We start from the raw sequence: 27,809 nt of genomic DNA, 5'->3' as shown, positions 1-27,809 counted from the left end.
GCTGGTGAATGAGAAACTTCAGCTTCATGACTTTTTAGTGTTTGACAGTTTCTCGTTGCAGATTAAACGTATCAGGAAACCAGCTGGAGTGATTATAAACACAAATAAGTCCATTTGTCTCCAAATTATCGATGTTCGTCTTAAATCTCTCTCTTTGTTGTTTCGTTAGCTGTTAGCTAGGCGAGACTGTTGTCTGTGTTGCTATGGTGACCAGCAGTCTGTGCTGATCTAGGTTAAAGGGTGAATCAGCAGTTCTACATTAACTCCAGAGTTTAAGACCATTTACTGTTAAACTGTGTTGAACGATCAGCAGAGCTGTATTTTACTGTAAAGGAGGATTATTTTATTTTTACCTACAAATCTGATTCAGCTGTGGAGCCACAACTGGGCAGTAAAAGAGCCGCATGTTGCTGACCCCTGGTCTAGGGGTTTGAGAAATTATTACTTGCTCTTTACCAAAAAAAGTTAATTAGTCATTTACTGACACTGTTACAGCTTATATCTCCAAACAGGCTGTTCAGGAGAAGAGCTGAAGGAATGTATTTTGGTGTAAGTGTAGTCTTAGTGTGGTATTGGACTGTATAATGGTAATATATTATCACCTGATGTAGTGTCATATCATCAAGATGATGCGTACTGTGTGACCCAAATATAAACCTGCCTTAACAGACCCTCCACCACAAATCCTGCAGTTTCATTTGTAGAGCACTGTGACAGGCGCATGCCTCGTTTGTGCTTCAATAGCCAGGAAACTGTACCAGCAAGACGCGGTTATCAGCCTAGGTAGCAGCTCAGCTCGTCTCTGTGTATCTGGGTGTGTTTGGTCTCTCTGTGCGAGTGTGTTGGTGAGTTTTGGAGTGTTTCACTGAAGTTATTATTTTAACACACTTGCAAAGTGTGTTCGCACCTTTGTTTGCAACCTGTGGGTTGATTAGAACTTGTTTTATTAAAACTCTTAAGACTGTATTTTGAGGATCACAGGGTAAAACACTTAGTATAACTCACACGTTTGCCAATAAAACAGGACTCAGTGTAAAAACCTCGTGTGGAGACTTTTTGAACAGAACAGAGACGTAGAGGCAGACGCTGCTGTAAAGACGCATCAACATGTTTTCTAGGATTTTGAGAAATTATTACAAATAAAGGTAAAATATAGAATAAACGTCATTTACCGACGCTCCGCTGCAAGAGTGCGATTCTGTAATCCTTTATTTGGCAATGCGGGTGTGGTTTTATTGGATTTTACAATATGATATACTCTTTATTGTCACATTTGTCTGTAATTTGTCTTGCATCACTGCAGCTCCATTACACAATCACCCACATACGCAAGAGACAACAAGCAATCACATAACACACCTTACACTCAGATCTAAAAAAAAAAAAGGTACTAAACTGTCTCTGGGGCAGTTCCCCTCTTGTCACTGGGGTGGAACCCTCAAGGGTCCATCTCAGTACCTTTAGTCAGGGAACATAACTGAACCATAATCCACTGAAATGATATGTTCTAAGCTGTACTTTTCACCTGGAAAAACTTATTTAAAGTTCACAATCAGACCTTAAAACCACTGTTGTACCTTTGAGGGAACATTTACACTGTTTGTACCTTGATGAATGAAAAATGTACCTGCTCTTAATCTCATGTACTTTTTCTAGACGTGGTTAAGTCCTGTTTAATAGCAGACTAATAGAGACCAAGTTATTTATATGACACTTTTTTACAACAGGTAGTCACAAAGCAGCTTTACAGAAAAAAATCCAGGTCTGGACAGCAGCAGGAAAAACTCCCTAAAAGCAAAAGGAGGAAACCTTGAGAGCAACCAAGACTCAAAAGTAGAACCCATCCTCCTCTGGTCAACACCGGAGAGCAAACGAGAATAAGATTTTAACATTAATGTGAAACATTAAAACAGAAAAGGGCAAAAAACCATCCTATGATTCAACAGAAGTATTTAGATTAATCAGTGAAAAGCAGCGAATACTGTTAGAGGCCTGTCAGAGTAACAGTGAGACACAGATCTGTGAAAACCAGTCACTGTTACCAGTGAAAACCAGTGACTACAGTTAGCACTGTATTATAGAGAAAACTATGTAAAGCCAGTGTTCCTCAGTCCTGGTCCCTGAGGCCCACTTTCATGCAGAGTTTAGTGTTTTCCTGCTTTAACATGCCCACTTTAACTCAATACTGGGCTGTTGATGAGCTGATTGGTTGGATCAGGTGTATCAGGCGCAGTACACACCCCCACCAGGGCTGAGGAACACTGACTTCAGCCATTTTCTCCAGACAAATAACCCTCAGATTTTCTCACTTTCACTCAAAATAATGACATATGGTGTATATGGTCATAATAGTGTATTTAAATTAACTCTTTGGTGTCTGACTCATCTCACCCAAGCCTTAGCTGAATAATAATCCCAGATAGCAGCCTATAATATCTATGTATAAGCATTATATATATATATATATATATATATATAGCGCGCTTGATAAGGTCGGCACCTGCTGACTGCCACTCACCCAGATTACTGTCCTATGTACAAGGTAAAAGTTGTTTTTAATCTTCTCAAACAGATTTTAAATCTACAGACTTTTATTTTGGAAAATTAACTAAGACAAATATTACAGAGGAAAAAGTGAATGACTAGGCCTGATATAAAATGATTTAGTTGTGTTAGTTATGTTGTTGCCGACATTGTGTTAGGTGTATAACCAGCTTTATTTATGATATTGCTCTTAATGTTTACTAAAGTAATTTACACAGTACAACGAAAAAAGAAAACAAGTAAAAGTAGGTAAATTGGGCTGTGAGCGATCAAAAGTGGTATTCTGTCTAATACTCTGCTTGACCACCAGTGGGCCCAAAAACGCTGAGCAAATAGCCAGTGGGCCGCCAGCTTTGCCGTCAGCGGGTCAACAGCGGCCCAATGCCCCCTTACTATCTGGGTTTCCATTAGAAAAGTGTAAGATTGTTTTCTTATAATGTCTCTATTCTATATCACAGACCTCTTTCAGCAGTGCAGAAGGAGAACCCACGCTTTTCTCACTCATCGCCAGAATTCAGTGAAACGCTGATGTTAATCTCCGCTTCCTCCAGAGGGGCTTCAGGAGAAAGAATCCAGAACTCAGTGATCCTTCATTTATACAGCATTGAGATCTACTTCATTTCTTTGAGACAATTTTAAGAACAAATCCAATCTTAATTTAGGAATTTAGGGTAAGTTTCTCTACAACAGAGCATTTCACACCAACATGTTTAGTTCCTGACTTCTCACTGCACTCCAGCCTTCACATGCATTTGTTCAACTATATCTGATTTAATCTAATAACGTATTGATTAGATAAACCAGGTGCTGGATGGTGTACTCTCAAAAATGGTTCTCCAAGGGATCTCAGTAAAGAAAATGGTTCTACATAGAATCATGAACACTCAAAGAACGCTTTGTATAATTAAGTTCTTTGCATCATTGAATGGTTCTTCAGATTGATGGAGAACGTGTTGTATATGGTTCTACAAATCACCAAAAAGGGCTCTTCTACTGTTACAAGCTTGACATCGAAATAGTAGCAGAACCCTTTTCAAAAAATTCTGTATAGAACCATCTGCAGCATATTCTCCATCAGTCTGAAGAACAGTTTCACCATGCAAAGAACCGTTTAATCATGCAAAGGGCTCCTGGAGTGTTTGTTGTTCTATATGGAACCATTTCCTTTATAAAAGAACTCTTAAAGAATATTTTTTGTGTGTGTAACTGGAAATACTGGACTTCCTCCAGGAGAGGTTTGGAAATCTCATGTTGTTTAACGTAAAGTAAATCATTTACTGCCCAGATAAACGAGGCTTTACAATTCTCAGATAAAGAAAACTCATTATTACATGACATTATTATTATTATTATTATTATTATTATGAGAAATTTTAACATTGTTTGCACTTTTGAAACATTTTTCCAGAATCCACCCAAAGTAGAAGATGTCAAAAACATCATACTTTTGCTTTAAAAACAGTTTAAAAACCTAAAAATAATAAAAATAAACACGCTAATTCAGGGCTTTGGTCTGTAAGGGTTAAACGTCCGCGCTCAGCCGGAAGCCAGCGTGGCGTTGCCATGGCATCGCGCTACGGCTTCCTGGAGACCGGTTGCCGGGGAAACGGTCGCGTCTTCAGCCGGGGCGTTAGCATTAGCCAGCTAGCGTAGCTTCTTAACGGCCCGTATTCGGTATTTTCCGTGTTTTCTCCTTCATCTCCTGTAAACGTCACTGAACGGTTCCGTTTACAGACACTGCGCTCCACAAACGGAACACTGGTCGGTAAGACAGCAGCGCTGCCTGTAAATGTGCTGAAGTTGGCTTTTCACTCGGCAGCTTCTTTTCGAATTCTCCGTTCCACCTTAAATGGTGCAGCTGCACGGTGCAGCGCGGCGACAGAGCAACGGTACTGCCGCACCATTTAAGGTGGAACGGAGAATTCGAAAATAAGCCTCGTAAATTTGACGAGTTAACTAGCTAACTTACTCCGCTACACTCTTAAAAGAAATGGTTCTTCAAGGGTTCTTTAGCAAAGGAAATGGTTCTGTATATAACCAAGAACACTCAAAGAACCTTTCGCATGATTAAAGGGTTCTTTGTATCGTGAAAGAGTTCTTCAGATTGATGGAGAAAAAAAATAAAAATATAAATATATATAGCACCAAAAAGGGTTCTATGTTATTACAGGCTTGACATCGTAATAACAGAAGAACCTTTTTTGGTGCTATACAGAACCATATACAAGACATTCTCCATCAACCTGAAGGACCCTTTTATGCAAAGAACCTTTTAATCATGCAGAGTGTTCTTTGAGTGTACGTGGTTCTATACAGAACCATTTTCTTTACTGAAGAACCCTTGAAGAACCATCATTTTGTAGTTCTCATATGTAATGTTGTGATGTGCAGACTGATTTTAACTCATTAGTTTACTGAATTAACTAACGTTTATCTCTGTTTGTCTTTACTCAGCTCAGGCTAATGCAGTGTTAAACCTCAACGTTTTCAGAACAGCTTTGTCTTTTTCAGTGAAAGAACAAACAGGAGGCATTTTAAAGAGTATAATATGTCATTAACAACAAATGAAACAAAACCCGTAACGGCAGCTGCCACCTTAAAACCCCTACCTATTTTATATCATTTCAAATCAGAAGTTGTCATTTATATTTATGAAATGGACCAAAATAAATAGTCTAAAATTACATGAGGGTTAAATTTCCTTACATTATATAGACTCTCTTAAAATCTCTTTAGTTAGTCCTTTACAGAACCATAAACACTCACAGAACCTATTGCATGCTTTGTTTCTCTGCATGGTGAAATTGTTCTACAGATTCGTAGAGAGTGTCTTGTTTACGGTTCTATACAGCACCAAAAAGGGTTCTGCTATTGTTACAATGTCAAGCTAGTAGCAATAGAAGAACCTTTTTTGGTGCTATATGAAAACCTATTCAAAAATGTTCCATATGTTTCTATATACAACACAGTCTCCATCAACCTGAGAAACAATTTAACCATGCAGAGAACCATTTAAGCATACAAATGGTTCTTTGAGTGTTCATGGTTCTATAAATGAACCATTATCTTTAGTAAAGAACCATTGAAAACCCATCTTTTTAAGAGTGTACTCTACCTGGCTTCTTCAGTCCTGTTGGGAAAGTATCTCAGGTGGCTCCTTAAGAAGATGCTTGAGAAAACGCCAAGATAGTGTGAGGCTGCCTCGAGGCAGATGGGGCTGATTTCAAAAACAATCTAAAATTGAAGAGAGTTTGGATTTGTTTAGTACTTTTATAATCATTGTAGAATTTCAGTGTTATTTAACAGTCATGATGGCTTCACTATTAAGGCTGTTACACACTGAACACAAAGTGAAAACAGAAAAAATGGGAAATATTCAGATTTTTTTTTGCATCAGAATTATACAGACTGGGAGCATTGTTTTTAATTTCACCAAATTGTTTACACTGCAAAGAAAAAAATACACAGCAAACTGTGGAATGTGCAAGTGTGGAATTGTGCAAGTCACTAATAGACTGAAGGGAGAACAGAGAGCTTCTACATACTTAAAAAAGATGGTTCTTCAATGTTTTGGTAAAGAAAATGGTTCTATATAGAACTATAAACACTCAGAGTTCTTTCCATCATGAAATGGTTCTTCAGACTGATGGAGAATGTGCTGTAGATGGTTCTGATGGTCTTTTTGAAAAGGGTTCTATATAGCACCAAAAAGGGTTCTTCTATTGTTACACGCTTGACATTGTAAGAATAGAAGAACCCTTTTTTGTTGCTACATAGAACCTACTACAACACATTCTCCATCGATCTGAAGAACCATTTTATGATGCAAAGAACGCTTTAATCATGCAAGGTTTTCATAGTTCTATATAGAACCATTTTCTTTACTCAAGAACCCTTGAAGAACCATCGTTTTTAAGAGTGTCTGCCTCATTCAGGAGCTGAATCTTTATGATCTTTCACTTGCAGCTCGGATCTCTGTAACTCGGTCTAAGCTGATTTTGGAGATGCAGCTCCAAAGCACAAAACCGGCAGGCAGAATGTGCTCAGGTGTAAATATGATATGATTGCTCCTCACAGACACTGGGCTGCTTTCCATTTCAGAAAAGTGAAAGTAGCGTGAAGGTCTGCATCACTTCATTGTAACGACCTCATAGGTCTAGGGGATTTTAAAAAAGGTCGCACATACAAAAAGCCAAACGCCAACCCAACCACCAGATCAAGACACCATGAACCCAGATAAGATGGCAATCAGACTTGAATTGCCATTGTCTAGATATAGTAAGATATAATAAAGGAGGTGAATAACTTCAGGGCAGAGCTAACGCCCAAAACCAGCCAGAAACAATCAAACTAACTTATCCAGGATGAAAAGAAAGATACAAACAACTATCCAGTCTCCCTGAACCAAACCAGGAGAAAACAGTAGCAAACAAAGCAGGGCACTCACCCCCGACTTTAGAGAACAAGAGGTACATCGTTCATTACAGGAAACATCAAGGCTCATTAAGACAGCTGGTGGATCATTCTCAGCACTGCAGTAACACTGGCGTGGTGGTGGTGTGTTAGTGTGTGTTGCGCTGGTACGAGTGGATCAGACACAGCAGTGCTGCTGGAGTTTTTAAACACTGTGTCCACTCACTGTCCACTCTATTAGACACTCCTACCTTGTCAGTCCACCTTGTAGATGTGAGGTCAGAGACGATAGCTCATCTGCTGCTGCACAGTTTGTGTTGGTCATCCTCTAGTCTTCATCAGTGGTCACAGGACGCTGCCCACAGGACGCTGTTGGCTGGATATTTTTTGTTGGTGGACTATTCTCAGTCCAGCAGTGACACTGAGGTGTTTAAAAACTCCAGCAGCACTGCTGTGTCTGATCCACTCAGACCAGCACAACACACACTAACACACCACCACCACGTCAGTGTTACTGCAGTGCTGAGAATGATCCACCACCCAAATAGTACCTGCTCTGTGAGGGTCCATGGGGGTCCTGACCACTGAAGAACAGGGTAAAAGGGGGCTAACAAAGTATGCAGAGAAACAGATGGACTACAGTCTGTAACTGTAGAACTACAAAGTGCACCTATACAGTAAGTGGAGCTGATAAAATGGACAATGAGTGTAGAAACAAGGAGGTGGTCAGAATGTTATGCCTGATCGGTGTATAATCTCCTCAGAAACATCTCCATTAAAAAATTAATAACTTGCTCTTAACATCCATTTAGACTGTGTTTTTTTCTTTCTCCTGCTGTGACGTTTCATTCTGACAGTGAAGATTCGCTGTCAGCCACCATTAAAGTACGTTTAAGGAAGAGAAAGTTTTCCTGCGCAGTAGACCTGATTTCCGAATCCTCCCGAGCTCCAGGAACGCTTTACATTTTCAGATTAAAGGCTGATGTCATTGTCAGAGTCACCTGCTGCTCTCTGATCTTGCAGGGATGGAGGGAGACGATGACAGGATGAAGGAGCACCTGAGGCTTCAGCTCCAAAGCCTGCAGGAGCAGCAGACGCAGCGGCTCCAGAGGAGGCTGGAGAAGAAGAGGCAGGCTGCGTTTGAGCCGCACAGAGACGAGGCAGCCTTTGATGGCCAGGATGGCCTGAACCTCTCTGTGGACGACGGAGACTTAGTGGAGCAGTTCAGTGCGAGGTGACAGCTGATGAAAGGCTTTATCATTTGCAAACCTGTTTGTGGCAGCATTCATAACATGTCCGTCACAAAATAGAACAGAACCTCTGCGCACAGTATTTTCTGAAGGGCTTAAAGGGGAATTCCACCAGTATTTCTAGATTTCTGCATATCTAAATAGTTAAAATGTAAACAGAGTCATTCAGAATGGTTTGGTGTGAAATACTAGGAACCAGACATGTGAAGAGTTTAAAGGCCCATTATCCTACACTCTTAAAAAAGATGGTTCTTCAAGGGTTCTTTAGTAAAGAAAATGGTTCTATATAGAAACGTGAATACTCAGACAACCCTTTGCATGATTAAATGATTCTTTACATTATGAAAGGTTCTTTAGATTGATGGAGAATGTGTTATGTGAGGATTTATATTGTTCTGTATAGAAGAACCCTTTTTGGTGCTATGTAGATCCCTTTTCAAAAGGGTTCTATACAGATCTACAGCACATTCCCCATCAATCTGAAGAACCCTTTCATGATGCAAAGAACCCTTTTATTATGTAAAGGGTTCTCTGAGTGTTTGTGGTTCTATACAGGACCATTTTCCTTACTAAAGAACCCTTGAAGAACCATGTTTTAAAAGAATGTACCATTTTTTTATTGTATTTTATTTCTTGTGTGACATATCTGCCCAGGAGGATAAGCGGTTTAGAAAATGTTAACCATATGTGGTTTCATTTTTCATTTCGATTTTACATTTTTTCTTTTTTTATGAGTACTTCCAAACTGTTATGTGTAAATGAGCTCTGTTCTGATTGGCTGCCTTGTATTATCCCTCAAGGGTGGGGCTAAAGATGCTGTAGGCCATATAGGTGGATGTATGGTTGTTGTGACATCACAAAAAAGCAGTAAATTCAATTCGAGCTGTTTTTGGGAGATAACTTTCCCTATATGGGCTGTATGGACTGGAATGGTATGTTTTGCAATGTTTACAGACTACATCAAACTATTTCATTTCATAAAAATTAAGAACAATATGTTTTTCCATGATCTGGACCCTTTAATGCCTCTTAAAGCTCAGTCACATAAAGTTGAATAAACATGAAATAGTAAATAAAATGTCTTTATTTGTGTTGTAGTCATGGCGACCCCTGGTTCCTATCACCACTACTACACAGAAATCTGAACAATTTCACACCAAACCACTCTGAATCGCTCTGTTTACATCTCAACTACTTAATTATTCAGAAATTTTGGAAAATCTGTGGAATTCCCTTTGTAAACCGTCGGCCGTTCAGTGCTGAAAGCAAACTCTTTGAGCTTTGCGACATAAAGCATTAGCCGCCAGTGTGTCTATATACAGTCTTGTTATTTTAGAGCTTTATGAATACGTTTGTCTGCTGTCTCCTCCAGACTGCTGCAGAATGAGAATGAGCAGCTACTCGAGCAGTTGAGGGAGTTCAGGGACGAGAACGGCAGGCTTCATAAGCTTCTAAGTGAGAAAGAGTTTGAGATCAAACATCTGAAGAAGAAGAGAGAGGAGGACAGACTGGCATTAGTGGGTGAGTAGCACAGGATGGCCATCGTTTTCATCATCTATCATCTCTTCATCTGCCGCTATGACATATGGTGTTCCACAAGGGTCCATTTTAGGGCCTACTCTTTTTCTATACATATGCTACCCCTAGGACAAGCTATACATAAGCATACCTTTTACATTTCATTGTTATGCAGATTATTTACAGCTGTACCTTCCCATTTGGTGATCAGTGTTCTGGAAAAGACTTTTCAAAGTGAAATGCCTTCATACAAGGCATTAAACACAACACAGCCTCTGTAGTTTCTGCCTTCTCTGCGCTGGTGCCACACTAGCCTTAAAATGTTCAACCCCATTTCCAAAAAAGTTGAGACGCTGCGCAAAATGTAAATAAAACCAAAATGCAATAATGTGCAAATCATTTAAACCCTATATTTGATTGAAAATAGTACAAAGACAACATATCAAATGTTGAAACTGAGAAATTTTATTGTTTTTTGAAAAATATGTGCCCATTTTAAATTTGATTGCAACAACACGTTCCAAAAAAATTGGGACTGGGGCAAGAACCTGGTAAAGTTAGGCTAAAAAAACACCTAAAAAACATAAAACAAATTCTCGGTTTCAACATTTGATTTGTTGTCTTTGTACTATTTTCAATGAAATATAGGGTTTAAATGATTTGCACATCATTGCATTTTGTTTTTATTCACCTTTTCCAAAGCGTCCCAACTTTTTTGGAAATGGGGTTTCCCCCATTTTGAAAAGGGTAAGAGTGCCAAAAGTGCTGTGTCCTGATTGGATGATGATCTGATCATCTTGTTCGGAACATAGTGATCAGATGTTGATGCTAAGAGCCCAAGATGTTTGAGTGGTGTTTCTAAATTCTAGGCTTTTTAATGACTGTTTAATGATATGATTTGACTGATTTGATCTCAATCTGCTCTGTTTAAGGCACGGCAGGCCTGGCGGGAGACGCGGCGGCCACCAAGATCGTGGAGCTGTCGAAAAAGAATCGTGAACTGGCTGCTGAAATCGAACGGGAGAAAACCAAAACAAAACAAATGAGCAACAGAGTAAAAGAACTAGAAAAAGAGGTAAACAAAACTTTCTTACTTTTGGATTTACTTTGAGACCAAGCGGTATAACATAGAAGTCAACCTCATAAATGTAAAAAGCCTGGAGTGCCTATAAATCCTTCAGAGTGTGAGGCATTAATGCTGTCTCTGTCTCCTTAGCTTCAGGGCACTTCTTTCCTCAGTTCTGGACTGAAGGCTGGTCAGACACAGGAACCGAGGAACTCTGAGGAGGAGGTACTACACTGTTGCGCAGCAAAGAGTCACTTTCCATCTTTATGTCATCTACCTTCAAACGTTTTAAAGTAACTGGGTCACTCTACAGAAACGTCCATTTTTGTGTCCCTAGTGTTCACAGGTATATTACACTTAAAAAACATGTTAGGGTTACAATTTATTTATATTTAAAATAAAATAGTACGTTTTTTTTTTAACAATCACACCTTCTTGAGCCTCAATTTAGCAATATTGGTTTTTAAATGAATTATCTAGAATTCTAAGCACCACAGAAGAACTCGTCCTCACAGTCATGTGTGAAGGCTGAGGCCATATTTTGAAGTAAACAAATGTTTTTCTGCTATTTAACTACAATAATCTATACATGACTATGAAATATATGATTTAAATGACAAAGAAAACAAATGCCAAATAAATATAAAATATATAATGAAAGTTGTCCCCAGGAGTTGTGTCACTGGTGTAACCGCGTGACAAAAAAATCTCTTATTTTGGAAAAAAAAAAATCACACTGATGACATCAGTTGACTTCCTTTTACCAGTTTTCTGAGGATCTATGAAGAAAAGCTCATGGTGAGTCCACTGTGTCTTTCAGTTATCAGAGATTTTCTCATTTAGCTCATGATTTCATATGAAGCTTTTAGCTGAAGTCACTGGTGTGACCGACTTTATTCTGAGGTAACTGTGAAAAAATAGAATACAAATGGATTAAATTCCATATTTTAGTGGATATTCCATGATTGACATCATGTGGTTTGATGTTCTGTAGCAGACATTTTGTGAAATGCATTGTTCATTAAAAATGTCTCTGGTGTTTCCTTTATTATGTGTAACACTACTGAGGATGAGTAACACCAGTGACACCTATGGACAGATAGAAAAGTGGACGTTTCTATAGAATGACCCAACTATTCAGCTAAAGATCTGAATTAAAAACGGACAAAAGTCTGTCGCAGAGATAAAATCAGAAGAAGCAGATGTTGAATTCTGTCTGTAATTTAGTCCATGTTTACAGATAACAGTGTGTTTGATGGTTTAGACATGCAGTTAGCATCATGAAATCAGCACAACACAAAACTTTTCACACTGTTAGCTATGTTGAACAGACAATCGTTGTTTTTCTATCTGTAAGCCGGCCAGTCCGCTGGTGAAGTCCCTCCAGGAGAAGTTATCCACCGCCCAGTTCAAAATGAGCGAATACCGCAACCAGATACAAGCTGTCAAACAGGAGCTGAAGATAGCCCACAAGGTCAGCACTCATTCATCAGCTGCCCTTTCATCTCTAATGAATAATGCTAACAGCTATTTACAGCTAATGCACACGTTTTTCACACCAGTAGTTCGCCAGCTGTTTCTTTGCTATGAGCTCTGGATTGAAATTAAGCGATGTGTTCCTAAATGTGATGGGTGCTCAGGTAGGTTTAAACTGTGTGCTACGGTGCATAAAGTCAAGTTTATTTATAGAGCACATGTAAAACAATTCATGTTGACCAAAGTGTTATAGAACATGTTAAAATTGAATTGGAGAATAAAAGTCCATTCATTGAAATGACAGGAAACTAAAACAACAAAACCTATTACAGTACAGCTAAATAATCACGTAAAACACAAAGAGGAACTAACACACAGTAAAATATCTAAAGAAGTTCTAAAAGAAAATGGAACGAAAGAAACTACTATGGATAATTTAGTATCTCCTATGAATTATTTAGTATCTATAAGGTATTCAGTATCTATTATGAATTATTAAGTATTGTATATGAATTATTCAGTAACTACTATGAATAATTCAGTGTCTACTAAGAATAATTCAATAACTACTATGAATTATTTAGTAACTACTACAAAAAATTCTGTATCTACTGTGAATATTCAGTAACTATTATAAATTAGTCTGTATCTATTTTGAATTGTTCATTGTCTATTATGAATTATTCAGTATCTACTATGAATAATTCAGTAACTGCTGTAGATTATTGTAGTATCTGTAGATGATTTAGTATCTAATATGAATTATTCAGTGTCTGTTATGAATTCTTCGGTAAAGGCTTGCAGGTACAGTGTGTGCTGGCTGTGTGTGTAGGTTCTGAGCAGTGAGGTTGGGGAGGATGTGAGTGTCCAGCAGCTGCTGAGTAATCCGGGGAGCTGGAGAGGACGAGCTCAGCAGATTCTGGCCCTCAGCAGCAGAGTGAGTCTGACCAACCCACACACAGGACCGCAGAATGAGTGATTAATTGTTTTTATTAGAAATGCACCATTTCGGTCTCTGAAAATGGTCACAAAAATCTAATTTGAAATTTTCAAATATCCTAAAATATTCATATTTGAAATCCATCCTTTTTAAAAATCATGACATTATTTTGCAAAGAAAATAAGTGGAATGCATGATAGCAGCTCCAAATTTTCGTGTCAGTTTTATGTCTCCTAAATCCACAAGAAGGCATAAGTTATCACAGTTTTGAGAAAAACTTCAGTTTTCGAAACAGAGGCTGAAGATTTTGACCAAAAAAAAGAGAGGAGACATTTAAAGAGCCCATTTCATAGATAAACGTTTAAAATTTTCTTTTTTGAAATTTGATACTGAGTTTGGTACAATTTATAAACATTGCTAAAGTTTCAAAACATAACATTCATTCTCCAGTCCATACAGTCCATATGCTGCCAAAGCAGCCCATTTTTGATTCAGCGTTTCATTAAAACAAACACATTCACATATAACCACTTTTTCAGCTTACAGCATTTTAGTCCCTCGCACTCACTGAAGGACTGTTTCAGCCTGGATTGCTCAATATAGGACGACCAATCAGAACAGAGCTAATTTGCTAACCATAAACAGTCATGATACAAAAGTGACCAGAATTATATCAGATAAATATACAGCGATCAGGCATAACATTATGTTTAACAATCTACACTCACTGTCCATTTTATCAGCTCCACTTACTATATAGGTGCACTTTGTAGTTCTACAGTTACAGACTGTAGTCCATCTGTTTCTCTGCATACTTTGTTAGCCCCCTTTTACCCTGTTCTTCAGTGGTCAGGACCCCCATGGACCCTCACAGAGCAGGTACTATTTGAGTGGTGGATCATTCTCAGCACTGCAGTAACACTGACGTGGTGGTGGTGTGTTAGTGTGCGTTGTGCTGGTCTGAGTGGATCAGACACAGCAGTGCTGCTGGAGTTTGTGTTCCACAAGTTTGTACCACAAGTTTGCATTCATCTGCTCTTCCAGCGTTTCTTCTGAAATGAAAGTGTTAATAGTGAGTTTGTGCTGCAGTAACAGCCTCTACTCTTCTGGGAAGGCTTTACACTAGATGTACTGATGTTGGATAATCAGTTCTGGATCACTCCAACTCATTCCAAAGGTATTGGATGGAGCGCCGTCACTCCAGAGAACACAGTTCCACTGCTCCACAGCCCAATGCTGGGGGCCTTTATACCCCTCTAGCCTACACTCGACATGGTGCACGGTGACCTTAGGCTCATGTGGAGCTGCTCTAGAGAGTCTATTGTCTGGGCTGTTCTATGGATATCATACAGCTGTTAGTGCATAAATGAACATCTGTGTCAGCAGTTGGTGCCTTAAAGTAGCTAAATTCACTCATTAGACTGGCTGTCTGGATACTTTTGGACAGATAGTGGAGTTAAGCAACACTTTTGAATATACAGGCGCACGCTGTTTACTATTAAGCAAGCACCCAGTCACTGACACTGTAAGGTAACCTGACCAAACTGAGTAAAGTCCTATTGTAAAGGCATTTACAGTTTTATTTGATATACACATCAAGATAATCTGTCTTACTGCTCATGGTAATATGATCAGCGCAGTCATACTGGCGTGTCCATGAATCACTCAGACCTTTTATTTCATAAGTACCAAGAAACATGACTCAGTCAGACGTGTATAACTTTATTAGAAGCAAAGTTCATTCTGTGAGTTTACTTAGAGGGAGAGTCGGAGCTGATTAGAGAGGGTGAGGATGATGGTGATGAAGATGGTGAAATGTTTTATTTCTATAGGTGCGAGATTTGGAACAGCAGCTGAGCTCCGCCTCCATCAGGAAGCAGTCTGGGGATGTCAGCCTGGAGGACAGCATGCTGGGAAATGGAGTCCACCAGAGGAACCAGGACAAGAACCACAGCTACATCCGCTCCATGGAGAGAGACAGGAAGGAGACAGTAGAGGTACAAACCATATTTTGGGCCATCAGAAGTTTGAGGACAAACTTTCCCAGTAATATTTTCACGATTACACAACCATTTATAAGTTTAGAATCAATGAGTGTGTTTACATGCACTTAATAATCTGATCATAATCTGATTTCTAAAGTTGTCTGATTACTCAAGTGGTCGTGTAAACATCACATTCTGATTTCTTAGATTGGATTTAAGGCCAAGAAATCTGATAAAGAGGCTGGATTTGAGCTCAGTAATGGGGTTTTTCAGTGCATGGAGACTCTCACTCTGATTAATTTTGTTTCTCTCAGTCTGAGCATGTGTGAAAACAGAGCGCTGTCCCAAAAACAGCGAGCAGAATGTAACACAGCACCCGCACAGCACTTTTGGAGCGACACTGAAACCGACTACATGCTCGACGAGATGAAGGATTTAAATATTCTTCATCTTCTAGAAGATGTATATTTATATTTTCCACTAAAGTGACTCAATGAAAAAAGCAGCTCATGACGTTTAAATGATACGTTATGTTTATGTCACGTCTTATTCTGTGAGTTTATTGGCTGGATGTAAAGCAGAAATCTGATTACTGTCTGACTCATGTAGACCTGGAGTTTCCCTATTATCTGATTACTCAAGTGCATGTAAACACACTGAACCAGTTACTGACACAATCTGATTTTCTGCAGTTATCAGATTAAGTGTAAACGCACTGAACCAGTTATTCACACAATGTGATTTTCTGCAGTTATCGGATTATTAAGAGCATGAAAACACACTGAACCGGTTACTGACACAATCTGATTTTCTGCTGTTATCAGATTATTAAGTGTAAACACTCTGAACCAGTTACTGACACAATCTGATTTTCTGCAGTTATCAGATTAAGTGTAAACACATGGAACCGGTTACTGACACAATCGGATTTTCTGCAGTTATTGGATTATTAAGTGAAAACACACTGAACCGGTTACTGACACAATCTGATTTTCTGCAGTTATCAGATTATTAAGAGCATGTAAACACACTCAGTGTTTATGAATAGAAAAAAAACTAGTTTCAGATACATATATAAAATGAATTCAGTATGTTAATCATGTGTAATTGTATTACTTATTAAGTGAATAATAATAAATAGAATATATAAATAATATGTTTATATAGCACCTTTCTGAAACACAAGGACAACAATAAACAAAACAACCCACAACACACACACATTCACACAGTTCCCACAGGCCTTTGGCTCTATTCCCAAGGCCTTTTGGCAAGTTTGCAGTTTTTACAAAGAAAATTTGCACAATCAACAGTTTTCTATTTAGTATGTATGTTGATAACACAAACAGAGAAAGAAAAAACATGTTCATTCATATTAAAATCGTCCTGAAAAGACTGATGTCCCCAAAACATAGAATAAGCAATGTGTTAAGATCACAAAAACACATCCCACAATGAATGCATTCAATTCTGACTGACTGAGAGGATGAATTCATTCAGGGATATGCGGCTCCTGACTGCTTTATGAACTATCTTCATCTTCCTGAGCTGATGTTATTTCCAAACCCTGCAGTATGAAAAATGGCTCACCTCTGTAAAGGTACCTCATTTTTCATTGGAAACCACATAATACAAACATTTGCACTGAGAGCTATTTTTATGGGCGATTTTTCATGCCATATTCATTTATTTATTATGTGGCAGAGATGCATAAATAGATATCTCTATGTTAGATTTAGCCTGTTTCTCTGCGGTTCTTGCAGAAGCTGAGTGCAGATTACGAGCTCCTGCTGAGCGAACACTCGGACGTGAAGAAGAAGCTGGAGGCCAGCAAGGCCAGAAACCGCGTCCTGAGCGCCGAGCTGAAAGCCCTGAAGACTCAGATCACCACGCTGCTGGACAAGGGAAAACACGACGACGAGCTGGTGGACGCATTACTGGTGAGAGTCCAGTCAGAGCTAGAGCTGCAACTGAGGACCATCTTTATCTGTCTTGTGACAGAAAAATGAATCTACATCTCCAAGTGCGGTAAAGCCGGAGAAGATGAGACACTTGTCCCCCCAGATTGTAGCTTATGTTGTCACTTTAAAATCAGCGATTGGACATCTGAGATAAACAAACAGTTTACTAAATAATTCCACTGATTTTTTCAAGATTACTTACCGACTCAGATGTGTTCACAGTGGTGGTGATAGGAACCAGGGGTCGCCATGACTACAACACAAATATAGACATTTTATTTACTAATAAAACCACCAGTGAACCTACACGAGTCTTCTGAGTTTATATGGAATGTTGATGATGGAAAATAGTGGAAAGTCTGAAATAATACGTTAATAACACAGTTTTAAATCCATGTTTTAGTCCAAAACCTTCTGAAAATTATCATAAAACAATGTCCCAAACAATGCATATGAAGAAAATATACATATGAACTTAATTCATTAAATATTTCAATCAATCAATCAACCCTTATTTGACCTCGGAGAACGTTGAGGATGACCCTCATTTACAGTGTTGCCGAGTTACAGGAAAAAAGGATGTATAATGTGTTAAGAACGTATCAAATAATAAAAATAAATTTAGTAATAAAATTATTTAAATCAGATAAGTATAAAAATTTAAACATTAACAATAAAAATATGTAAAACCCAGTGGAAATATTAAACAATAATTAAAGTGTAACTAAAATGTAAAAGTTAATAAAATCAAAAGAAGATAAATAAAACAAAAGGAGGATAAGATCAAAAAAGGAAACTAAAATGAATTAAGATGACAAATAATACTAAAATCATAGTTAAATCATAATAAGAAGATGAATAATAATAAATAAACAAATAAATACATGGGAATTAACTAAAATAATGAAAATAAACAACTATTAGACAATAATGGTGTAAATACGAAGACCAGCTGCAAACATATATTACAGAAATATCTACAGCTTTAGATGTGATTCAGTTGCAAAGGTAAACAGATGAATAAATAAATACATAAGTAAACAAATAAACACAGTCAGTCAATCTGCCAGAATCTTAGTCCAACAGAAACGCTACACTCTTAAAAATAAAGGTGCAATGCCACAGAAGACCCACTTTTGGTCTCCTAAAAACCTAATGGATGGTGCTTTTAAGAACCAGTTTTGTATATGAGATGTGAGTGTGTAGAACCTTTTTAAGTTTCAAAAACTCCACATAATGTAAAGTTTCTGGAAGAAATCTTAAATTTCTATAGAACCTTTAAATTAGTAAAGGTTCTTGAAATCTTTAAGAGGTTCTTCACACTCATATTGCTTTTTTTCAAACATGGCTTTCAGTCATCTTTCGATTTTTGGAAATATAGTGTGAGAGTGTGAAGAACCTTAAAGTTTAAAGAACCTCAACGTAAAGTTAAGGTTCTCAAAATAGCTTAAACTGGTATAGAACCTTTAAATCTTAGAAAAAATCTTCAAACCCACACATTTTTTTTTCCAAATATAGTTCTTCAGGGACCAAACGTGTTCTTCTGCGGTGTCTCTCAAAGAACCCTTTCTGCCATCTGTTTTTTTACAGTGTCCGACGGATTTGTGGGTTTAGAGTGGAGAGCAGCAGCTCCACAACATGATGGATTGAGTTAATAGTTCTTTTACCAAATATCTCACTGTGCATGTGTGGGCCTGTAATTGATTATGGCATATTAATTAAATGTTTACGTTCATTAATGAGTTTATTTGACCTAAGCAGAAGGATGTAAATGTATGGAGTCGGATGTGAGACACACTAATGCCTTTAAAAAGGCACTGATGTGTCCCAATGCAGACAGGATGTGCTTCAGTGAGCCAAACAAGCTGTGGTGCAGTGTTCCTGATTAAACAGGAGAGGACATTCATTAAAGCTGAGCGGGATCACCTCACACAGCTAACCTGTGTCCCCTCCACCGCTGTCCCACAGAAGCAGCAGGCTCAGCTGCAGGCCATGCTGGGCCAGCTCAGCCAGAAGGAGAAGCTGCACCAGGAGGCCCAGCAGGGCCTGGGCACGCAGCTGCACTCGGAGGCCCAGCGCCACAGCTCCCTCGTCCAGCAGCTCAAGCAGATGGTGTCGGAGAGGGAGGCCAAGGTCCAGCAACTGGAGCAGGAGATCCAGCAGCTCGCCCTCAAGGTAAGAGAAACTTCACACTTACCATGACACACTTAGGCTGGCTTTGCATGGTGAAACTTCCATGCAACTTTAGTTGCTTGACACCTACATGAAACTGGATTGCACTTCAGTTGCATAATGCAAAGTGTTCTTCAGATCAACTCAGCTGCAAGCGTTAGAACAAGCTTTGTGAAAAAAGCCAATAAAATGGCACACATAGTGCATCACAAAGGACTGACTCACATTTGACAGGTTTATGTTTTGTCAGTTTCCTGACAACATGACAACAAATGTGAGTTTGTTCTCATTACAGTTTCTATCCAGTTGAGGTAATCCTGCAAATAATCCATGAAATAGGAAAATAATATCCGTGTAAACGCCTGTATCTGATTACATTCCCTATCGGAAAGCTTAAGTCCGTTCTGATCATGTTCGTCATGTCGTAGTGAAAGTTTATAACATTCAACATGGCGGAGCAGAAACTGGTCTGCAGAGGAGACGAAGTTTATGCTCTGATCTCTGATCTTTAAACGTCCAGCTTATGTGTCTCAGAACACGACGTCCTCCTCTCGGCCTTCTTTAATAAGGACATGTGAAGGACGTTTTCCTGAGTCTGACATCATTTTAAAGTCATTAAAAACACAAGCACTGCTCACTGCTGCTCGTCTCACTCTGACTGGACTCACGTGATGCTTGCTGTCATGGTAACGCTCACACTAAGTGGTTCTCTACGTATGTGCATGATTTTAGATCTGATTACTTGTAGTGAGCATGTAAACAGAGATTTTCCATCAGAGTGTTGAGTGGAGTGAGAATAAACACCTCAGTCTTACTCTATAATCGGAATGTGTTCAATCAGATTGGAGAAAATCTTTGCATGTAATCACAGCCATTGTAAACAAACTCATTCACAGTGGTTGATGAACAGATTTTAGAGCTACGTTTTAAGCCAAAACCTTCTCAAAGCTATCATAAAACAATGGCTCAGGCTTTGTGTGAGGGAGCTTTTAGAGGTGGACGTCTGGTTCCTATCACCACCACTGTGAACAGTTCTGACTCGGTAAGTTTCTCTAGAACGTTGTTTCACAACAAACCACTCTGAAGGAGTCTGTTTACATCATTTGTTTATATCATTCTCCCTTTAGCAATTTGTCATAAAGACTTGCTTCTGCAGTTTCTGACATCGTATGACATGCTCTTATCAACACTGTCAGAAAAATGGTGCTGCGCAGGTACGTTTTTCATTCATCAGGGTACAAACAATGTCAGTGTTTTCCTCAGGGGAAAGGTACCTATTTATTCATTTTCATAACCTAATGTTTTAAAGCAGAACAGTTATAAAAAGACTAGAGCGCAGACAGGACATGTTGAGTCAATACAACTTAAAAAAAAATAGAATTTCAATGGAACATGAAGCAGTTATGTTCCTTAACTAAAGGTTCTGAAGACGTACGCTTGAGAGTACCACCCCAGTGGCAAGCTGGTACCACCCCAGTGACAGTTTAGCACCTTTTTTTCTGAGAATGTATTGAAATAGATCATTTATGCAACACAGGCATTACAGTTCTGCAAAATAAGTTTGATAGATGCAAAGCTAAAAGGCAAAGTTGACAAGTCAGTTATTTAGATATTTAGATACCTCACCTCAGTTTAGTTCTTTGTTCTAGCTGGGAGGTAAAGGAACTTGCCTCTGATGTCTGTTTTATGTTGAATAAAGATGAAGTACGACTTGTGAGGTGCATTAACATCCTGTGCAGTAGCTGATAACCAATTTTTGCAAATCATTTTTGGGGAAAAAACAACACCTTTACCTTTTTTTCACACTCTTAACCTGAGCAACATTTAGTAATGAGGGTATGTGACATTATCAGTGCCCATAGCAGTGCTGCTCTCACCTGGAAGAGGAACTGAATCTTTGATTTTCCATGTGCAGAGTGATGGTGTTATCCACTATGCTAACCAACTTTAGCATATTCATCTTCATGTTTGTCACGCCCAGTTATGCTGCACTCAACAGACATTTTTAACAGAATTATATCTTTAATAAAGATATATAAAGGGTAACACTTTACTGTAGAGCACTACAGTGTGATGGCAGGCGTCATCTGTCGTAAAGGCTACTTTAGCCAGCTATGCTTGTAGTGACCTGCTGTAACTTCTGTGACCAAAATTGGCAAATGTAAGCTTTATAGTGACTGATGCCTATCAGAATAAGCTTTTAACAACGTGCGTGATACGTGGAGAGACTCTGCAGGACATGTGTAGTCTAACAATATGAAGAATATCAGCTCACTGCCAACTGCAGACAAACTGTGGCCTTACTACAGAACAAGCATAGTCTGACAGGTGTAGTCTAGCTGTAGGACAGATGTCGCCTCACTGCAGGACAGGTGGAGTCTTACTGCAGGACTGGTGTCGTCTCACTGCCGGACAGGTGTAGTCTCACTGCAGGACATGTGTAGTCTCACTGCAGGACAGGTGGAGTCACTGCAGGACAGGCGCAGTCTCACTGCAGGACAGGTGTTGCTTCACTGTAGGACAGGTGTAGTTTTACTGCAGGACAGGTGTAATCTCCCTGCAGGACAGGTGGAGTCACTGCAGTACAGGTGTAGTCTCACTGCAGGACAGGTGTAATCTCCCTGCAGGGCAGTTGGAGTCAGTGCAGGACAGGTGTAGTCTTACCGCAGGATAGGTGGAGTCTCACTGCTGGACAGATTACAATTTATGTAGTTATGTAGCTATATAGTTTTGTCATGATATGCTTATGTAGCCTTATGAGCAGTACCCTACATTAAAGTGTTATTACTGGGCAAAGTTATCATGACCACAGTTTGAGGTGAGACCTTCACTACACTGTTACCTCCATTCACTAGCTAGGCCCTCCCCATCACAACCAAGCTGGGCAGATGAAGGCTAACACATGCTTCTTCCAGTATTACATATCATATACATCTGCCACTATAGAAACAGGAGAGCGGGGAGACAGAGTCGAAGAGCATGAGTAGCTCCATCCCTCCAACAGTGAAGGAAGACGCAGGAAGGAAGTCCAGTTCTGCCAGGTATTACATCCTCACTATAGCGAGCCATTGCTTTTCATTCATTTTAGATTAATTCTACCTCACTGCATAAAAAACAGACATGATTCTGTAGTGGAAATCACTGCATGGGCTCAGAAACACTTCTGAAAACCGCTGTCTGTGAAAACAGTTCGTCACTGCATCCACAAATGCAAGTTAAAACTCTAAAACGCAAAGAAGAAACCATATATAAACAGGGTCCAGAAACGCTGCCACCTTCTCTGGGTCCGAGCTCATTTAAAATGGACTAAGGGGAAATGGAAAAATGTCCTGTGGTCAGATGAATGAATATTTCAGTTTTTTTTTGGAAATCATGGACACTGTGTCCTCCAGGCTAAAGACCACTCAGCTTGTTATCAGTGCACAGTTCAAAAGCCAGTATTCATGATGGTATAGGGGGGCATTAGTGCACATGGCATGGATGACATGCACATCTGTGAAGGCACCATTAATGCTGAATGAAATATACATGTTTTGGCAACATATGCTGCCATCCAGACGACGTCTTTTTCAGGGAAGGCCTTGATTATTTCAGCAAGACAATGTCAAACCACATTCTGCATGCATTACAACAGCATTGCTCGGTATTAAAAGAGTCTGGGGGCTAAACTGACCTGTCTGCAGTCCAGATCTGTCACCCACTGATAACATTTGGCACATTATGAATGAAAAATATGACAAATGTTGAGCGGCTGAAATCCTTCATCAAACAAGAACGAAAAACATTTCACTATCAAAATTACAGCAGTGTCTCCTCAGTTCCCAAAGACTTACAGAGTGTTGTTAAAAGAAGAGGTGATGAAACACAGTGGTAAACAGGCCCCCCGTCCCAGCTTTTTTGGAATGTGTTGTTGGCATCAAATTCAAAATGGGTAAATATTTTTAAAAAACAAAAAACAATTAAAAAAAAATAAAAAACAATTTCTCAGTTTCAACATTTGACTTGTTGTCTTTGTAGTATTTCCAATCAAATATATGCTTTAAATGATTTGCACATCATTGCATTTTGTTTTTATTTACATTTTGCACAGCGTCCCAACTTTTTTGGAAATAGGCATGTAGATTACTAAACAACAGTCAGGTGTGTAGTTATCTAACTAAAACTGAGGTGAGAGTGACCTCTGCAGGCGGGGAGGTGGATCCCTGGGCGAGGATGTGACACTTGTTACCACATAAAGTAAATTGTTTAGGTTGAATTCACTAAACAGTAAATTTCTTCATCTGACTGAGGTTCTTGTGCTTTTTTAGGTCGCTCTCAAAACTGGGATATAAACTTGTTGAGTCTGCTCCACCGCTGTCGTCTGGAAACAGCTCTGATTTCAGGTCAGTTGCAGACACAATAGTGTTTGGAGTGACCTGCTGTAACTTTTGTTGTCCATCGCAATGGGCTTTTTATCCCTAGTGACTTCACTAATCTACATGCTAAAAAAGTATCGCCAGGGCTTTTTTGAGTAAAGTCATATGAGAACCACTTTGGATTCCCTAAATAAATTGTGAATCTTTAAAGGTTGAAATAACCTTGACATAGTGAAGGGGTTCTACACCAAAATAAAGGGTTCTTCCTGGAACCGTTACATTATGTGGAAGTCCTGTAAACTTTACAACAAATGTTCTCCAAAGAACCAACATTGAAAGTTTTTTTAGAGAACCATAAGTGGTTCTTATATGGTATCACTCCAACGAACTTTTTTGTTTTTATTTTCCATATTTATTACATCTTTTTTAGTATCTTATGCATACATGATACATACACAGATTTTATGCCTTTTACTTTATGACTGTCACTGTTTTTGTGCAATCAGAGAGTCGTCTGATGTGCCCTGCTGCCCAGCGTGTGCTGCTAAGCTGGCTTCTCTGCAGGCTCAGTGCTCTGAGTACAAGGCTCTATACCAGGCTGCTAATGTGGAGAGAGACAGGCTTCTGGAGCTGGCCAAGGTGCAGCAGAGGAGGTACGTAACAGGAACTCACCTGATCCTTGAAAAACGGGCTCTAGACACCGGGTAAAATGCCACAATTCCACCAGAAATATAAAATCAATCAAATATTTGATTCTCGTCTTGATTGTGAAGCTGTACAGACTTTATTAACATAAAACACTCATACATCGTAAGTGTGATGAAGCCAGACAGTCAGAAAGCTTCAGAAACCCAGTCTTGACCCTCTCTTGCAGGGAAGAGGAGGTGAAGCAGAGGTGCCTGGAGGTCGAGCAGAAGCTTCGGGATGAGCGGCGACGCTGTGTGACCCTGGAGCAGCAGCTGGAGAGGGCCAAGCTGGACTTAGATAAAGGACCCAGTCTGAGGGCTAGCCGTAGCAGGACAGGTAACGGTCATATCACCTCATTGCACGACTCATTATAGTACAGGTATAGTCTCACTGCAGAACAGATGTAGCCGCACTGTAGGACAGGTGTTGTCTTACTGCAGGACAGATAACAGCTTTCTGCAGGGCAGGTATATTTTAACTTCAGAACCCGTAACAGCTTACTGCAGGACAGGTGTAGTCTCACTACAGGACAGGTGGAGTCACTACAGGACAGGTGTAGTTTCACTACAAGACAGGTGGAGTCACTGCAGGACAGGTGTAGTCTCACTGCAGGATAGGTGGAGTAAATGCAGGATAACGTCAGTCTCAGATAGGTGGACTCTCACTGCTGGACAGATAACAATTTACTGTAGGATGGGTGGAATCTTGTTATAGGACAGATATCAGCTCACTGTGGGACAAGTGGAGTCTCACTATAAGGACAGTATTCGCTCACTGCAGCACAGAGTTACAGTACACTAACTATAAGAAGAATGTGGCCTTACTACAGAACAAGCGATGTAGTCTCACTGTTGGATAAGTGTCGCCTCACTGTAGGATAAGTGTCGTCTTACTGTAGGACAGGTGTCATCTCACTGCATATGTGGTCGCACTGTAGGACAGGTATAGTCTAGCTGCAGGACAGGTGTTGTCTCACTGTGAGGACAGGTGTTGTCTCATTTCTGGTCAGATGTCGCCACATTGCAAATGTAGTTTCACTTTTGGACAGGTGTAGTCTCACTGCAGATGTATTTTCACTGCTGGACAGATGTAGTCTCATTGCAGATGTATTTTCACTGCTGGACAGGTGTAGTCTCACTGCAGATGTAGTTTCACTGCTGGACAGGTGTAGTCTCACTGTAGATGTAGTTTCACTGTTGGACAGATGTAGTCTCACTGCAGATGTAGTTTAGCTGCTGGACAGATGTAGTCTCACTGCAGGACACATAAGAGCTCATTGCAGAACATATGTTGTCTCAGTGTAGTACAAGTGTAGTTTCATTTTGCAACATCTTTCCAGCTCTCAGTGGGATTTTGCCTGCTTTTATTACTATTTATATCACTATATATTAAATACATAAGGGAAGAGAAATGTAGTTGTATAGTTTCTCCTGCTAAAGCATATTGTTTGATAAACAGTTATGGCACAAATGAGAAATACTGCATATATTACAAGACATGATCGCGTATCCTGACTCTCATATATATATATATATATATATATATATATATAATATATATTATATATATATGTAAAAAGGCCAGTGATGGTGCTGTAAAGCAGTAGGTGAAATAAGAGAAGGATGGTTTCAGGGCTCTGTGTTGTGTTGTGTTTCCCACAGGTGCATCATACAGTGGCTTGAGTCTGCCTGAGAAACAGGAGGGCCTGTCGCCCAGAAAAGCCACAGAGCTGACGCGCGACGCCCAGCTGAGCGAACTCAGCACACAGTGAGTCTGTTTTCCTTTCACCTGTTCAGCCTTTAGACTGCCTCAAAAGTATTCACACCTGCACACTGTGTGCTAACTGTTTATGGCTGGTTAAACTACAGAAGCCAGGTCACACAGACACATTCGGGAATTCATGCTTGCTCACAGTTTTTGGCTACCCGTCTGGGAAAAAGCTGGAAAAAAGAAAAATTGGACGTTTTCATGACTGAATCAAATCCAGTGTCTCTCACTGCAGTGTTAGCTCTTAATTATCGGTTCGGGTGGTTTCAGCACAGCCATGGATGCCTGTAAACTAATCCATTCGTGTCCCTTCAGGCTGGCTGTCCAGCAGGAGGAGCTGGAGGCTTTGAGGACGTCTCTGAAAAACGCTCTGCAGGCCAAGGAGGAGGACTTGCAGCTGTACAGCACCATGATGAGCCAGGTCAAACAGGTTTTCTTACAGGCCCTCAGGCAGCACAAACAGGGCTCAAACCAGGAGACCTAGCCCAGGACTCAACCTCAGGCTTCCTGCTACTCTGCCTTTGGGACTTTGGCTTTGGTCCTGAGACTCCAGGGGCCAGATTTACGAAAGTGTCTGAAGAAATAAGATCCTCTTAAATGTTCTTAAATTAAGTTTTATCCTAACTTAAGGCTTAAGAAAGAAGTTTAGATGAATTATGTTTAGGTCTGTGCCCAGTGATGGTTAATCTAGTAACCATAGTAACAGCCCCCAGTGATGGTAAAAACTCAAATACAGCTGGTTTTAAAAAGTCGTTTGTTTATGATTTCATGTAAATGGTAGTATGACACTAGTATTCCAACACATAAAAATATCATAACTTTCAAACATCTTGGGTGATGTGAGATCAAACATCGTCAGACATCAGACAAAACAACTTCAGGTCTCTGAAAAAACATAAAATCATGTTTAGCACACATGAATGGCCTCAGTCGTAGCTTTGAAGATGAAGGCAACAAGTTAAGCTAAGCAGCCACAAACTATCTGAGTAAAGTTTGTGTGACATTCGTAACTCTGTTCTTTCAGACTAGGTTAATTACAGGTTTGTGGCAAAATTAAAGATGACTGTATATGACTGTGTCATGCACCCAGTGACAGCTGTGAGAGCCGGCATGAAGGCAGGGCCTGAATCATGAACACCGCTAAGGGATGCGAGTGACGGCAAGAGCAACGAGCTCTCAGCCCCTCTCGTTCTCTTTGTTGCCTCTCTGCTCTCTTTAAAGGTGCCCACGGTACGGCCGTTAGATCAAAATCAGCTGGCTCTCATTAAGGGCTGCCTGAGCCGAATGGGACGGAGGTCGTTGCTCCGCCTCCCCGTCACCGCAATCGAGCGTGAGGTGTAGTGTGGTGGCCTCGCTGTGGAACAGTAGGCGGGGCCTGGGCAGCGGAGTTCGAGACTCGTCTCCCATCTTCGTGCCTCTCGTGGCCGTCATGGCCGTCGTCCCCTCTCTCCTGACTGACGTCCTCCTCCCGCCGTCACCCGCGTCCCTCGCCGGTGTTCGGGATTCAGGCCCTGCCTTCCCGCCAGCTCTTGCGGCTGTCAGCGGGGGCCCGAGGGACAGGTGCATGGCACAGCAACATTCTTTTATCACTTTGCTCATATGTCTGCCACAGAGTTAGGAACCGTCACAAAATTACCAGAGGGAAAAGTGTTACTATTATTATTATTATTATTAT

General features: G+C 39.9%; 1 protein-coding gene across 1 annotated transcript; it reads left to right on the top strand.

Moving 5' to 3' along the window:
* Window positions 1–4,159: 4,159 nt before the first annotated feature.
* On the top strand, window positions 4,160–26,693 carry ccdc13 (coiled-coil domain containing 13). Its single transcript, XM_036597248.1, has 16 exons — window positions 4,160–4,309; window positions 7,981–8,191; window positions 9,580–9,728; window positions 10,658–10,800; window positions 10,942–11,016; window positions 12,149–12,265; window positions 13,100–13,204; window positions 15,040–15,204; window positions 16,956–17,132; window positions 19,122–19,328; window positions 22,272–22,366; window positions 23,633–23,707; window positions 24,187–24,384; window positions 24,555–24,703; window positions 26,029–26,134; window positions 26,450–26,693. Exons 2-16 carry the CDS (start codon window positions 7,983–7,985, stop codon window positions 26,616–26,618), a joined length of 2,139 nt encoding a protein of 712 aa, XP_036453141.1. The 5' UTR covers window positions 4,160–4,309; window positions 7,981–7,982; the 3' UTR covers window positions 26,619–26,693.
* The last annotated feature ends 1,116 nt before the right edge of the window (window positions 26,694–27,809 follow it).

This window comes from Colossoma macropomum, unplaced genomic scaffold, assembly GCF_904425465.1.
Source record: "Colossoma macropomum unplaced genomic scaffold, Colossoma_macropomum, whole genome shotgun sequence".
In the NCBI taxonomy this organism is placed as follows: Eukaryota; Metazoa; Chordata; class Actinopteri; order Characiformes; family Serrasalmidae; genus Colossoma; species Colossoma macropomum.
This window is presented reverse-complemented; position numbering and strand designations above follow the sequence as displayed.